Source organism: Lissotriton helveticus, chromosome 10 (genome assembly GCF_964261635.1).
Source record: "Lissotriton helveticus chromosome 10, aLisHel1.1, whole genome shotgun sequence".
Classification (NCBI taxonomy): Eukaryota; Metazoa; Chordata; class Amphibia; order Caudata; family Salamandridae; genus Lissotriton; species Lissotriton helveticus.
In genome coordinates, this window is record NC_136071.1 from 1,033,669,044 (window position 1) to 1,033,684,875 (window position 15,832).

The 15,832-nt window shown below is 40.1% G+C and overlaps 1 protein-coding gene across 4 annotated transcripts in view; it reads right to left on the reverse strand.

Annotated features, from left to right (window-relative positions):
- Positions 1-15,832, reverse strand: part of PPP1R9A (protein phosphatase 1 regulatory subunit 9A) — a 778,883-nt gene that overhangs the window by 104,049 nt on the left and 659,002 nt on the right. For all 4 annotated transcript variants that reach the window (XM_078663735.1, XM_078663734.1, XM_078663733.1 and 1 more), the window contains one exon: positions 14,487-14,790. In XM_078663735.1, coding sequence (XP_078519861.1) covers positions 14,487-14,790 — 304 coding nt within the window. The remainder of the gene's footprint in view (positions 1-14,486; positions 14,791-15,832) is intronic.

The window sequence follows — 15,832 nt, forward strand, 5'->3', positions numbered from 1 at the left end:
TTGTCAGGCTGGTCAGACCCGGGCGGAACTCACTGTGCTTACTCACATACCATCAATGAGGGCAACAGCCCTTACGCTTCTGGTGGGGGGGTGTTGGGGGAAGGGAGGGGTGGGAGGGAAGAGTGGGGGTTGTGGGTGGGAAGAAGCTTTTTTTCTTTTTTTGGGGTGCAAGGTCATACAGCGGGGAGATGTATGTGTTTTCTGTTTAAGATCTATCTATGGTAGATACCGAATCTTGGCAAATGCGGCTCATGTATTTTTGTCTAAGAAAGTTTATTTAAAAACACTTTATAATGGCTAAATTCTCAATATACTCTATTAATGTATGCGGTTTGAACGATAAAAGAAAAAGGGGCATAATGGCTCAGATGCTAAAAACTATGCGGGTGGATGTAGTATGCATTCAGGAAACTCATATTGCCTGGTCTAGTAGAGGGAACTTAAGGGATCTTGGTTTGGAACTTGTAGGGTGCTCTCGCCAGAATTCTACAACAAGAGGGGTCGCAATTCTTAAGAGATATGGAATAGGGGAAGTAAAAAGAGTTAAAGAAGATTAATCTGGACGCTGGGTGATTGCTAAACTTAAATATGGAGGACTGATTATCACTATATGTTCAATATATGCATCTATACTGGATGACTCTGCTGCGCTTGATCTTCTAAGTGTAGAACTGGCACAATGGCCCTCCAATATTATATTCTGTGGAGACTTTAACCTACATTTGGAAGAAAAATTTGATATTCATAGTAGTACTCCATATAAGGGTAGGAAGAAGACGGTATTTGCAGCACTTAAAGGGATTATCCAAGAGTATAGATTAACCGATGTAGGGTATGAGAAAAGAGCAGGGATGTCTGGGTATACTTTTTTTTCGGCACCGCACCAAAGATTTTTTAGATTAGATTACTTTTTGTATTTAAGAGATTATACAATGATTTAGTGCAAGTGGAATATGAGGTTCTTCCGAAAATTATCTCAGATCATAACCCCTTAATGCTTAAATTTGAATTGAATACTGCTAACCCTATTCGTTCATGGTCTTTTGATCGCAAACTACTGTACGACCCATCTTATATTGACCACATGAATATTTGGATCCCGGAATTTTTTTCTAATAATAAAGGTACTGCATCTCCTGAAATAGTCTGGGATGCCTTCAAATGTGGGGTTCGGGGCGAAACACTGAGCTACTCAATAAATAAACAAAAGGAAGCTAGGTTCCAAGAAAACTTTGAAATTAAAAATCTTAGATCTTTAGAGGTTCAACTTATGCAAGCATGCAGTCAAGGATTACCTACTGAAATTGTTATAAAGAAATTAACAACCTTGAAAGTTAAGATTTACCAACGATTTGCTACAAAGCTTGCGCAACAAGTCTCTGCCTTCAGGACAGAGCTATATGAAGTTGGAGAAAACTCTGGCAAATTATTGGCAAAGAGGGCGAGACAAAAGACAGCTTTTGCTAGTATTAATAATATAAAAAATCACATAGGGACGACTGTTAGTAAAATGGATGATATTCTTAAGGTATTTAGTGATTTTTATTCTAAGCTATACACTGACGATGATCGCCCCGATTGCTCAGATCAGATTAATCTCTTTGTTGACTCAGTTCCGAACCCTACCCTATCCTACCCTATCTAATGAAGAGAGGGAGGAACTAGACTTACCATTTACATGGGAGGAGATTGAACTCTCTCTAATGTCGCTAGCTTCAGGAAAAGCTGCAGACGCTATTCCTCTAGAATTTTATAAATTCTTTAGGAATACTTTAAAAGTAGAATTAATGGATTTATGTTTGAAGGCGCAGCAAGGTAACGCCCCTCAATCATGGCACGATTCTATTATTACGGTGTTTCTTAAAAAAGGCAAGCCTCCGCTATTACCCTCATCCTTTCGCCCTATCTCACTTATAAATACTGATAGTAAAATCTTTTCCAAAATTTTAGCAGTAAGACTATCCAACATCATCTCCCCTTTAGTTTCTAAGTATCAACATGGTTTTATTCCAGCTAGAGACACTGCCGATCACATTCGACGTGTGATTTCCTTCTTGGATTGGTCCCAAGCAACTCGGTCAAATATTGGACTTGTATTTTTAGACGCTGAGAAAGCTTTTGACCGGGTTGCTTGGGGCTACCTTTGGGAAATTTTGCTTAGGAAGGGATTAGGACAGGGTATCATAAAAGCCTTAAAAACTCTGTATATTTCCCCCAGAGCGTACATTCGTATTAATGGGCAATTATCGTCACCTTTATCAATCACTAGGGGTACCCGTCAGGGATGCCCCTGTTCTCCCCTACTTTTTGCTTTTTATATTGACCCTTTAATTAACCGTTTTTTTTCAGAAGCCAATATTAAACCCATACATTTAGCTAATATTAATTATCGAGTTCTTGCCTACGCCGACGATATCGTGATTACTACTACGGACGTTCAAACTGCCTTACCTATTATCGATGAGATTGCTAAACAGTTTGGGTTTTTTTCGGGTTATAAACTAAATTTGGAAAAGACTCCAATCTTTTGCTCAGGAGAAAACCCACCTTCAAACATCTCTATCACCTCTGAAGTCTTATATTTAGGAATTAAAATTTCTTTACCTATAGAAAAAATACCAGAACGCAATCTAAATCCTATAGTAGCCCAAATCAATACTTCATTACAGCGCCTTGATCATCTACATCTATCTCTCTTTGGTAGAATTAACATTTTAAAAATGCTGGTTCTACCTAATGTTCTATATTTATTCCGCACAATACCTTTGGAGTTTCAATCACTTTCTTTTAGAAATTTAGAGAGAACTATATTTCGATTTCTTTGGGGCTACAAACGCCATAGGAAAGCTGCTAAGAAAATGATTCTTGGCAACGATTGTGGCAGATGGAATGTTCCTTACTTTCTTTTCTATTATTTCTCTGCCGTTCTACAATACACTGGTCCCCTAATTATGGGAGATAGAGTCGAACTTCTAGATTGTCAGACTCCATCAATTTATCAAATGATCTTGGGTGAGAAAATGAAGGGCAGCTTCTTGAGAGTCGTAGAACCTAGCTATTATAAAAAAACTAAATATAAAATCCTGAAATCAGCTTTTGGAGTTTGGCAAAAAATTCGAAAACATATAAAATTATTAAAATTAAACTTCTATACTCCCCTTACATCAAAGGATTTACTTCCAGAAATGTTTCATGATTTAACCATGTATAGATGGCAGCAGAAAGGAATAAGGTATCTGGGTGATTTATTTTATAATGATCAAATGGTTTCATTTCTGGATTTAACACTAATTTTTCGGTGGGAAGAAATGATTTTTTTAAATATTTACAACTTCGTAGCTTTCTACAGAATCATCCTTCAATTCCTCCAGTTAAAACTCCATTGCTAGAGCTTCTACAAAAAAAACCCGTATAGGAGCTATTTATTTAAGTTTAATGCAGGAATATGGGGATGATTTGGGTCAATGTCAGCTGAAATGGGCTAACAGTCTAGGCATACCGGATGTTGATATTTTACTGTCGATTAAAATGGCTGCAGAGTGTCTCATAACTGGGATGATGAAATCCCAACATTTTATGTGCATCCATAAGTTGTATTATACTCCAAGTAAAGTTGTCAAATGGATTACGACGGTAGGCACGACTTGCAGTCGGTGTGGAGCATACGCAGCCGATGAATTACATATGTTTTTTTCTTGCTCTAAATTGTCATTATTGTATCAACAAATTGAAACTTTCATATCTATTATTTTGAAATGTGACATTAAGTTAACTTCTGAATTAGTATTACTTGGTATAGATCATACTGTCATTAGGCCCAGATCAACCTCTTACTTTCTTTTTTTGTGCATGGCTGCAGTCAGATCCTGTATTACTAAAGAATGGATTAGTCAGGATCCCCCCACGTTTGTCATGTGGCGGGAAAAATTATTACTCATGTACAACATGGAATCTGCTATATATAAGTTAAAGGGGGTTAAAAAAAGAAGTATGGGGGAAAAAATGTGGGCACCAATTGCCGAGTGGATTTAATTTCCTTTGTTTTCTGTTCTAATCTTCTTCCATTATCTATTTTGAAGAAGGGAAAAAAAATAAAAATAAAAATTTGTCACATATATTTTTTGATTTCTGAATATCATGTTTTGCTGTATTTCCTTGCAATAAAACAATAAAAAAAGAAAAAAAAGAAGAAAAAAGAAAAAGATGAGAAGCCTATAAACTTTTATTGTGAAAAGTTTTGAAAAGAACTGCCAAAGGCGACCCTGTGGAGAGAGGTTTGCTATTGTGCCAAGGGAAGCTCAGAACGGACAGGCTCAAGGTTGGGAGGAAGAGCCGTGGCATTTTTGTGTATTACATGAACATCTTTGCTACAAAATGTAGCAGTCTAAGGAAGTGTCGCCAGGACTCTGTGCATGAACAATGGGTTAGTGAAAAAGCCCGGACATGAGGTGGAAGATGTCACAATTTACTGTGGCATGAGGTGGCTCAGCCAATGGAGAGTCAGAATTCGCTGTTGGAATGTGAAAATAGTTAGTTTAGCCTTAGTTTTAGGGTATAAGAATTGGCTCAAGGAGCAGACATTTGGCCTACGCTTTTTGATTCCAGAGGGTCGTGTTCTGCTGATGGATGAACGCACGTAAGGAAAGGAGACTTTAATAAAGACTTTATTTTCAGGCAATGAGGGTAGAAACAGTAAATTAGTTAGGGTTTGGAAATGCTCATTTTCACTTATTTCTGTTTATGAATAATATTTCTTGAATTAAGCTCTCTTTATAAATGCTGAATAAACCTTTCTTTATGACATTTTATAATACTTGTTTAATAAAATTCCAAAACCTAAGTTTTCATGAATATGTTTGAATAAACTTACTAAATGACAAAAAAAAAAAAAAAAAAAAAAGAACTGTAACCTTAGAGATTCTCATATGTGGCCTAAGGCTCTGAAAAGTCTCCTATCAATTACCTAAGTGTAACCCTGTGATGCTCTACGACCCTTCCTCGTATTTTTAATCATATCTCTTGAATGTTTAATACAAATGGTAGGGCTGCAATATCTGCTCAAATTAAACCCTCTATTGTATTCTAGAATAAGAATAGAGACATTGCACTTAATCATCAAACTTTTTATTTCGGATATAACAATCCATAAAACACAATACATCAAAGTTACATATATTTAAAAATGTAATAAAGATGGTACATGAAAAGCAGAGACTACCAACAGTTACACTCAACCTGCAAGTGCCACAATCGTAAAAATTTACACATAATTTATAAACGTATTGCAGCAGGAGAGATTCCTTAAAAAAATCCCATTAGGATGGTAGGCGGACTTTGCCCGCCCGCCATCCTGACGGTACTAGGGACCGCCCGCCATAAGGGACAGGGTCCCGTGCCTGGATTTAGGATGCACCCGCCACAGTGGAGGGCGCATCCAGCATTCCTGACATTGTGGCGGGCGGTGCACTCAGCACCGCCCGGCACAATGGCAGGAAGGCATGCTGTGCACTTCCATACACAGCATGGCATGTCAGGCACCTCGCGGTGCCTGCCATGCTGTGCATGGAACTGCTGGGGCGTACCATAGGTATCCCCCATGTGCACCTCCCACTCCCCCGGAGTCCATGGGGGCCCGCATCGAGCCCCCATTGCAGACTGTGCATGCCTTCCCGTGGCGGCATTACCGCCACGGAAAGGCATTGGAAAAAGGCCATCCTAATATGGCTGGCGGTGTATGATAGACACCGCCACCATAGAAACCCTTTTCCGCCCCGGTCTTTGCGTCCGCCGCGGACTCCCCAGCCATACTAATATGGCGGGGGGTCATTCCGGGACGGATGGCGGGCGGTTCGCCCCCGCCAGGCCGTCGGTGGCTACCGCCGGCCTGGAGGGGGCGAACCGCCTGACATCCTAATGGGCCCCTAAATGTCATAAGAATGATAACCCTGATGATGTTAAAACAAAGTGTATCTAGAAACAATATACAGGTGCAAAAAATGAACTATAGCATAAGCTCGCATCGGCTAAAAACATGCTATATGGGCATGTGAACATAAAGTTTTAATACTGCGATTGCGATAGAGCCAAGCAGCATGCTAAAACTTTCGCATTGCAAAAACAATCACCTCTCTGTTGTCAAAGCATAGATGGGATTATTTACAAGACTCTTGAGCCATCAGTGCGTAATTTTTAATATGGGGAAAAAGGGACGTACCGTCGGCGCAAGGGGCTTGTAAATAAGCCCCAGAATATGTAGAGCAGGTCCATATTGTTGGAACCCCAAAAGTTTGTACACAGTTTTAACCCATTATTTGCATGACCTATTGTTGTAACCCAGACAGAAAAAACAAAGTGAGGTAGGGTTTCTTCAACTAGCTTATAGGAGGGGCACTTGAGGTTCACACAGAAAATGTTCACTGGCAGTACCCCATACCTCGATTTTAGGTAAAGTTGCAGTGGGGTACATCCTGGGAGGGTGTTAAGGAACATTTGAAAAAACAGGAGAGATCTTTATATTTGAGAATTAGACTTTCAGACTCCCCATCATAATACCTCTCAATTCCCTTATCCACAAATGCTACTTAAGGCAATGTTTTATCGAAGCGAGACAGACTAATTTGGCTGTATCCACAGCATCCCAAAGAGAGGGCAGACCAATTTTATAAAGCATGGACTTCATAAAGGCAAACCAAGGGATCTTCTTGCAGGCCAGAGTTTGTAAAGTCCCTGAATCAAAGCTCTAAAGGATTCCAATTCATCAGTGGACAATAATCTATGCCAATACATGATGGATTGAGACATAATGCTATGGTTAATCGGGTGGGTGTCAACATCCAGGAGTTGAGGAAGACGGGGGCACTGTGCTAGAGGTTAAGAAGGCTACTGGCAAGCCTATTTCCTATTTTTCAGAGGACATCACCCTAGCGTGACCCCAGAGTTCGGCCCCATACTTAACTGAGCCTTTCACTAACAAGGTGATATATTTCCACAGCTGGAGCATAAGCTTTCTTACACATTTTAGACACAGCACCAGATTATTTTTGGAATTTTAGTGCGATCTGATATTCTTAGTTAGACAGACCACTAGGTACCCAAACTCCTGCACATGTTCCAGTGACCTACTCTGTACCAAAATATTTGCCCTGCCTGCTTTGTAAGGGTTAAACAACATAAATGTAGTTTTATTAACATTGAGCTCAAGACCACGCTCACTGCAGAAGCTTAAAAATTGATCAACTACAGCCTGCAGACCTCGTGAGGTTTTAGAAATTTAACGCGTATTGTTTGCAAACAGCAGCAACGAGATTCTCTGACGGCCCAATTTAGAATCATCATTGACAGGAAAATCAAATGCTTGGGCCAAATCATTAATATAGAGCGTAAACAGTGTCAGAGCCAGCACGCAGCTCTGGCGAACAGGGCTCTATGTTAAAGGGATCCGTAAACTCGCCTTTATTGCCATACCTGACACCAGTGGTGTTGTAAGTATGCAGGCTAATTAGGACAAAGAAAAGATTGGTGGGAACACCCATCTGCTTCAGGACATCGCACAACTTAGCTCTAGAAATGGAATCAAAATCAGATGTTGAGTCGACAAAGACCACGTACAAGCGGCCTTTGTCAAGCAGTATGTTCTTCCAGTATAAACTACACAAGCAAAGGATTTCATCCACTCTGCTAACTCTGTTTCTAAAACCTGGCTGCATGTCTGAAAGGATGGAGTCATGCTTGACCCAATCCAGCAACTTCTCTAGAATCAAACGGGAAAAGAGTTCCTGAGAGGTGTCAATAAGTGTGATTGGCCTGCAGTTGCCAGGGTCGTCTTCACTACCTTTTTTATAGATTGGAACAACCACAGTGGTCAGCCAGGACTAAGGATCGGACCACCTTCCAATACAGAGCAGAAGAACAACAGGAAACAGGAGGCCCATACCTGAGGTTCTGTTCAAAACACATCCCCAGGAACAGAATCAGGCCTGACGCTTTATGTAAAGGAATCACCTTAATTTCCACCAGGACATACTTATACTGAAGGGTCAGTGGGGTGACCACACTTACGTTGGAAAGAGTGAAATCTCCAATCTCACTATTCTCACAAGTGGGCCTAGCTGCATAGATCTTCTAGAAATGATCCACCCAGGTCCGAGCTTGGAGACTCTAGTCAATACAGGTGGCAGCATTTTGTTTTCCATGGGCCACTATAGCCTAGAATGATTTAGTATCTCCTGCCCTGGCAGAGACAACCAGATCCTCCCATAACTTACGTTCCCTTTCACTTTTTGCCTGCAAGAGTGCCTCTTTATAGTCTTTCCTGGCCTTGTGACTGTCTTGTCTATTTCTAACTTTTAGGCTCTCTATAAGCGTGTCTTGACTTCCTGCAGAGACTATCAAACCAAGCACAACGAGTTTGAGGCCTAGGGGGCCTCAAAACAATTTTTGGGGGAATCAAGACCAAACACAGGGTCAGGATTCAAGGTCCACTGCAGGCCAGTGCCTCCAGAGCATCATCCAACTGGACATAGAGTTGGGCCAGCACAATTGAGCCCCTACAAACAACCTCCAATTTTAAGGCCCACTTATTATTCATAAGAGCCATTTCAGGCCCAGACTTGGAGGTGCCACCCCGATGGACACAAGCCCCAGGCCCGCTAAGAATGCGATTAAGGGTGTTGTGATCACTGTCATGGCGCTCTATAACCACTATGTCTTTAAGAGACGGCAACAACTGCAGTGATAAGAATATATAATCAATGCAGTTCTTTTGCAGTAGTTGCTTTAAGGTGTGGGTACCTCTACGATCGGAAATGGACCAACCATTACAGGCAATGAGACAACTAAATATAAAACATGAACATATATCTATGGATATCGAAATAGAGTTAATTCACATGAAATCAGGTATACAACAAGAATAACCTTTCTCACAAAAAACTGTTACGTTTAGATTATCACCAGATGGCCAACCATATTAGTATTATTGGGTAAATGGCATATGCTTTAAAGCTTGTTCTAAGAAAACCATGAATAATGTGTATTTATCTGTGAAGATTTAAGTGGAGCAGACCATACCTCATGGGCATCAGATTGCTGTACAATAAATGCAAATGTAATTTATTTTAAGAAAGTGGCTGTCAATTGCATTTCAAATTGCTAGTCCACGGGATATAGAGTCATGTATGATTAGAAAAAACTATGACTGGGAAGTTACACACTGGCATAGTTTAACTATATAATAAGGAGGGGTATAGACAAACACAGTAGGAAAAATATTTAGGAATAAAAAAAGATTAGGGAGACCACTCAGCAGTGGCAGAGCCCCCCATCATAAATAGGCTAGTGGCTACCATTGACGAATGTGGGGACGGGCCATGACTCACAAGAGATTAAATATTCATTTGACTCAGGAGTAACTTGCACTCTTTGTATCTCACAAAACTCGACCGTATTCCCACAGATAGAAAAAGTTGTCAGTGAAACTGTGCTATATGATATCCATGAAAACATTGGTCAGATGATTGAATGAATAAGTACCTCTTTTGCATTGTTGGTGCCGCTGAACATCGGGTGATTTTTCTGACCCACACAAAAATATAAAGTACATAGCTTGGTTGATTGTAGACATGGGCATTGAGCCAGGTCTAAAGCAGTCATGCAGATTTCCTGCAGGTGGGGAAATCAAGTTAAATGGCAAAGGAGGCGTTGGCTGGTTACAACATCAAACCATAAATGGATGGCTATTTTTAGGATTAAGGGGCCCACTTTTTCAACCCCCAGACCAAACTTTGCTATTGGATTGATTTGTGGGATGACTTGAAGTTGGTTGTCATTAACAGGTGGCACAGGATAACAGGTAATGGGGGGCTCAGTGCCAGTGGCTGCTATCCCCTGAGACATGGTGGAGGTACAGAGCTATCCAACAGTTTTGGTCCTCAAAATCAGAAGACACACAGATGATGGACGGAAAGCAGAGCAAATCAAACATTCACCCCCAGTCAAGAGATCTGGGTTAAATCCATTGTACCAACCTAATTTTTACCCAGCCATATGCAAATCAGTCTTGACCCTGTTCCTCATGGGAACAGTCCAGCCTGAACTGCCAAGCCAGGTTCTCTCTGGACCAGAAACAAGCATCCTGGGACCGGTTTCGTGGTATCAACCCTCATCAGCCAGGCTAGCTTGAATCCAGTGACACAGTGAGCCCAGGACTCACGTCTGGACATACCCATTGCACTTAGGGAGAGAAAGCAAAAGACACACAGATGATGGACGGAATGCAGAACAAACCAAACTTTCACCCCCATTCAAGAGAGCTGGGTTAAATCCACCAGGTACAGAGCTAGAATATCGATGTATAAATATCAATATAGATAAATATTGAAGTAAAAATATTGTGGGTCATAAATATCGATGGAAAAAATATCATTGTTAAAAATATCGATTTATTGTTAATGTTATGTATTTTAATATTTTGTATGAGAATAGTTTGGATTTTTATTATGTGTTAACATTTTAGTAGTTAATAGTTTTTTTAATACAATTTTGCGTTTTTAGTTCCGGGGCGGGTTGTGGGTTTATAGTAATTTCAAGTAATTTAATTATATGACATTTATTGATCAATTTACATTTATTCATAATTGTGATGTTATTGAGTTAAATGTGTGCATTAATTAATTAATACTGGTATGCCTGTTAGTTGTTAATTAATTTTAATTAATTAATTATTAATTAACTATGGTAAGTGTCTAATCAATTGCAGGTGTGTGTTGTGGTCTTTATAGATGTAAATGGTGAAAAGGATGGGAAGTCATTTATTATTTATTGAAGAATTATTAATTATTTGTTCAGTACTTCAAAAATGCATGTGTGATTTACTGCGTGTCATATTTAAAGGTCAAATTAAAGTGTGCTAGAGTGTTTCTAGGAAATCCGGCTTACAAGACATTCAAGGAGTGTTAAATCCTTTTGTGGCTGCAACAGGACATTATTCATTAGACAGAAGACAAGTTTGTTCTGGACAATTTGTGATGTTCCTGTTTGATAATATTTTTATCATGTTTAGTATAGTTTGAAGGCAAAACTAGGATAACGTTTTTAGGTGGACTTTCCAGGAAGAAAGAATTCACACGCCTTGGATTAGATTCCATTATTTTGAGAAATATCTTGTGACTAGAGGCTTACATATCTAGGTATGTTCCTTATGTGATCTGTGGGTTTAATTCATACATGAGTTGAAACATCATTGCAAGTATTTACAGTGTTCCTTGTATTTCCCTTGGAAGCCAACCGTTATTTAGGTTTAATTCAAGTGCAACACGTTATTACAGCCAATCCCAATACTAGAGAGATTATCTGTGCAGCAACAGACAGTTATTATAAAGGTAATTTTTGGGGGAACTTAATCTTCAATTTGATTGTTTCATGCGTTCATGTCATTTTACTAAAAAGCAATTGTTGTTTACAGATAGAAGATACAAACAGAACACCTGCTCATGAGAACTAGGATCCTGGCCGGCCCAGGTGGCAGATGATAGCCGCGTCTTCTCTTTACTCTCTCTTGTCATCCCCATACCCTTCCCTTTTGGGACAATTGCCAACGCTGCTGTTGATCAAACAGTGTTGAGAATTGTTCCAAGAGGACTGGAGATCCTGCATCGCCCCTGCAAATCTTCCTGGAAATTCAGGTGAGTGTCTGGAGTCTCATCTGACAAGTATCACCATGTTGGCTATGTTCTAAGTCTTAGGGAAAAGGCATGTGAAGCGCCCTAGATTGTGGCAGTGTCCTGCCGAGTCAGAATGAGGTTGAACCTGCTGCACCCGAAGTTGTGGAGGGCATAACTTTGGTTAAGGTTGTGTTGGGTTTGCTTCAGAGTCCAATAAAATGGTAGTTTCTTTATCCAGCATCAGTGACATTAGTGCTGGTGTTAACACAGCAGGGACTGAAGTGCATTTTGGCCTCGGATTTGAAGTCAAGTTTGGCGTCGGCCCAGAAGTTGGAGAGGCAACACATAGAACTCAAGATCCACAGACGGTGTTGAGGATGAATCCATCGACGGTAGCCTTCCTGGAGACCTCCTCAGATCTTTGGGGCCCAAAGGGATGCCAGAAGTAACAATAACGGTAACAATATGTGCAACATGGCTTCTTTAAAAGCTGCTACTTGTTGACCCGTCACAGTTGGACCCAGGAACTCTGGCTGCATCGGTATGAGTTGTGGAATGTATTAGTTGTTAGGAGATCGGGTTTAGACTGGGAAGCACCTTGACACCCTGGGGACATCTCTAGACAAGAGTGACAGGACAAGGGAGAGTCATGCTTCAACTTCTTGTGCTTCTTTATTGACGTGGACGTACGTGACAACTTGTAGTGTGAAGAAGACCTTTCAGGGCAACCGCCTCGAGAATGTGAATCGGACCGCATCCTTATCTCTGAGCAAGACCAGCTCTAACACACCTTCTGAAAGTGTTTGGTGATGTAGAGTTTGACTTTGCAGTCTCAGATTGCCTCGAATTCATCCCCTGCAAGAGTTGGAGTCTTGCAAAGACCAGGCACCAGAGACATACCTGATGGGATCTTTCACAGACATCTGCATGTAGGTGGCGTGTTCCCTTGCACACTGTAGTGAAATGTTTGGGAAAGATTTGCCAATAAACTGAGAAAAAAATAAAATAAGCTCCGGATCCACGTCCTAGGGTGCAGAAAGAAGGGAACTGGGGTCAACTAGCAGGCGTGAAGCATATATATGGCTCCTGTATCACTTCTCGGGCAAGTCGAAGTGAACTTGGAGCCGCACAGCGCCCCCTGCTAGCTTTTGGGAGCAGTGCTAACAAAAAAATCTCCTGATCCAGACTGGCATCTCGGGGTATTCACAAGGTGAGGAATATGCAATTAGAAGTATCCATCAGAAAATGTTGGTATAGGTGATCATTTATCAGTTGTAAGCATATCCCGAGTATTATCTACTGTCAGACTGAAAATGATGTTTCTACATGCTGATCGAAGGTGGCAGGCACATTTTTTATCTTTGCTAAATAAGGGATATATTTTCTGCTGCTTTATGATTTATGTGAGGCAAACAAATCTCATAAATAGGCAAGTGAATATCACTGGAGCTTCCTTACGTTGAATCCAGGCCTTCCACGCTTTTAAAGGTCAACAGATGAGGACCTAAGAGTTATATCAGTGAAGATGGAATGCCCTGTGTGGTTCTGTCAGTATCTGCCTTTTCTGGCTACTTTCTAACATAGATATGTGTACCAAGTATGGATAAGTGCTGGCCTCAGATGTCACATGCTTGCCAATTATTTCCAGACCCTACATGAGCTAGTTTTGAAATGATGCAAGTGTGTGTCAATTGATAAATGCCTCTGGTTCTCCCTCAGTGAATGAAAAACAAAATACATTAGTTATACCTTACTCAACATCCTACTAGTCTGGCCAAATGTGTCAGCTCAAGGCCCTACCCCAGATCTGAAATTCTGAAACGAGTAGTCAAGAACCATGGAAAAAGAAGAAGGTTGTAATCTGGGTATACTTGTAGAAATGAAATGATTTAACCATCAAACCACAGGATGTGGTACGTGTGAATTAATTATATTTTCATTTTATCTATTGGGATGCCATTGAGCCAGTTTTGTGAGACCTTATGACCATTACAGCTCCATCAATTGAAATTCAGAGCTGTAATACTGAGCCAATGATCGCGAAAAATTAGTTAAACCTGCCCAGCAAGTAAAGGATAACAATGACTAACTATATAACGAGCAGTGAAGTATACACTTCTAACTGTACATATAAATACGTATGGGATATATTAGCTTATAAAAGGTCTGTAGTAATACTTTGTCTCTCAATGAGAATGATGTGCCGTGCTTAGTTACTTCAACTGGCAGCAGGCAGATTACAGAAAAAGATTTCAAAAGTAAAGACAATAAGGGAGAGTTAAAGAAGTAAGAAAATCAAAAAATTTTAATGAGTTGACATCTTGAAAAGAGATAGGTTTTTTTTAGCAATAATTACATTTCTAATTTGTGGACACAACCAACAGATGAGAGACAAACCAATACTGCTCCAACGATCAGTTCTATTTAATTTTTGAGTCCGTTGGATTCATTCAGCATCTATATGGTATTTTCATTATGCATATTATGCAAGTAGAAATGTTCTGTATTATGTAAGGGATCTGAAAGGACTGTTAACAAATAAAGGTCAACCTATAATAACAAAATAATGAGTTTACCTCTATACGGGCTCCTGTGTCATTTAAGGAAGCACTTAATAAAAGGTAATGTATAGAACATACATATGCTAATACAAAACCATAATGGTAGCTGTTCTGCTCCCATAAACTAGGAATTATCCCAACCATCAGACTTAATATTACCAGAAATAAGTCCTTAAAATGGGGCCATTATAAGAGTGGATCTGGTAAAGCACATCAGTATGTTTTTACACATGCGAATGAACTGCATAAATGAATGAATGAGTACCTTCATCTTGATCTCCATGGCCGATGTTAGGTTGATGTGAAGGAGAAGCTTCAGAACTTTTACAGGACTTGGAAGGAGAGGAAACTGGAGTGTCTCCCATAGTCAGTGGGGACATTGAATCTCCTACTTGCTGTTCGTCGTCATCCTGGTGGTCAGCCAGATTTTCAAATGAAAATGCAGAACTGAGAGCAACTGGGGACAGTGAAGAAGCTCCTGAATCTGATGCTGAAGAGCAAGTGCGCATAGACACAGAGAGAGGTGATTTTGCAATGTGCGCGATGGGACTACCATGGCCGTCTGAGGGCTGTAGGTATAACAAATTATGCAAAGTATTTAAATCTTTAGAAAGTCAAGAAGATCAAGATCTGTTATAATTATGATTTGTCACCTTTAAAAACATTTCAGTAAGCTAGATTATAATCACATGCATGATACACCTTTGCTGACTATAGTTTTCATTAAATATCAGAGAGGATTTTTAAGGCCAAGTGTATACAAGTTGCTGAAAGGGACATGCTTTATTATGTGTACACAACTATCAAATTCATGAAAAGAAAATAACACTTGAAGTCAATAGAAAATTCAATTTCACATTATGCAGTAGGTGCCAGTGGCATTAATAAATTGCAGTTTTTATATAATGTCCTGTGTTTAGCCAATAAAGACTGCTGTTGCTGACCCTCCAGCTCCTTCTCCATTGTACAGCGAGAACCCAAAACTGATCCCATGGTTCAGTGCCTGAGATCAGGATGACTGCACTGTTTTAGAAACATATGGAATCACCTCTCCTTTAAATTGGCCTGTTAATGTCACTACTTCTCTTTTCAACTATCGATCCACCTGGAACTTAAAAATATACTGTTTCCCCAACATATTTGCAAAATATCTGTGAGTCATCTTGAGCAGTAGAAAGGTTAGCGAAAGGTGGACCATTTTTAGCTCATTCATGCAATTATAAAACATTCTGTGTTTCAGCAGATCAGTGATTTTATTTTGCTGTTCAAAATGGAGGCTATGGCTTGTTCTCTTAAGCAGTGTTTGATAGTCTGAATTATCCTGGGAGATATCCTGTTTGTAGGAAATGGGTTCTGCCCTTTTAATCCTCCTGGATATTTCCCCTTTGGCTACATGGTTTTTGGAGCTTTACTCTGAGTGAGTCTCACCACCTGAGTCTCGCTCTATGAAAATGAATTGAGAGTGCTAACAGCCAGTGCCTCCGTTTTCAGATAAGGTTGCTGCTGTAGAGCTTACGTAGGAGCCTCTGGGCTGGTTACACATGAGCACACGAGCACAAGCATATGCATGTGTGCAAGCTTTGCATGGTAGACTACCGTATTGCACATCCT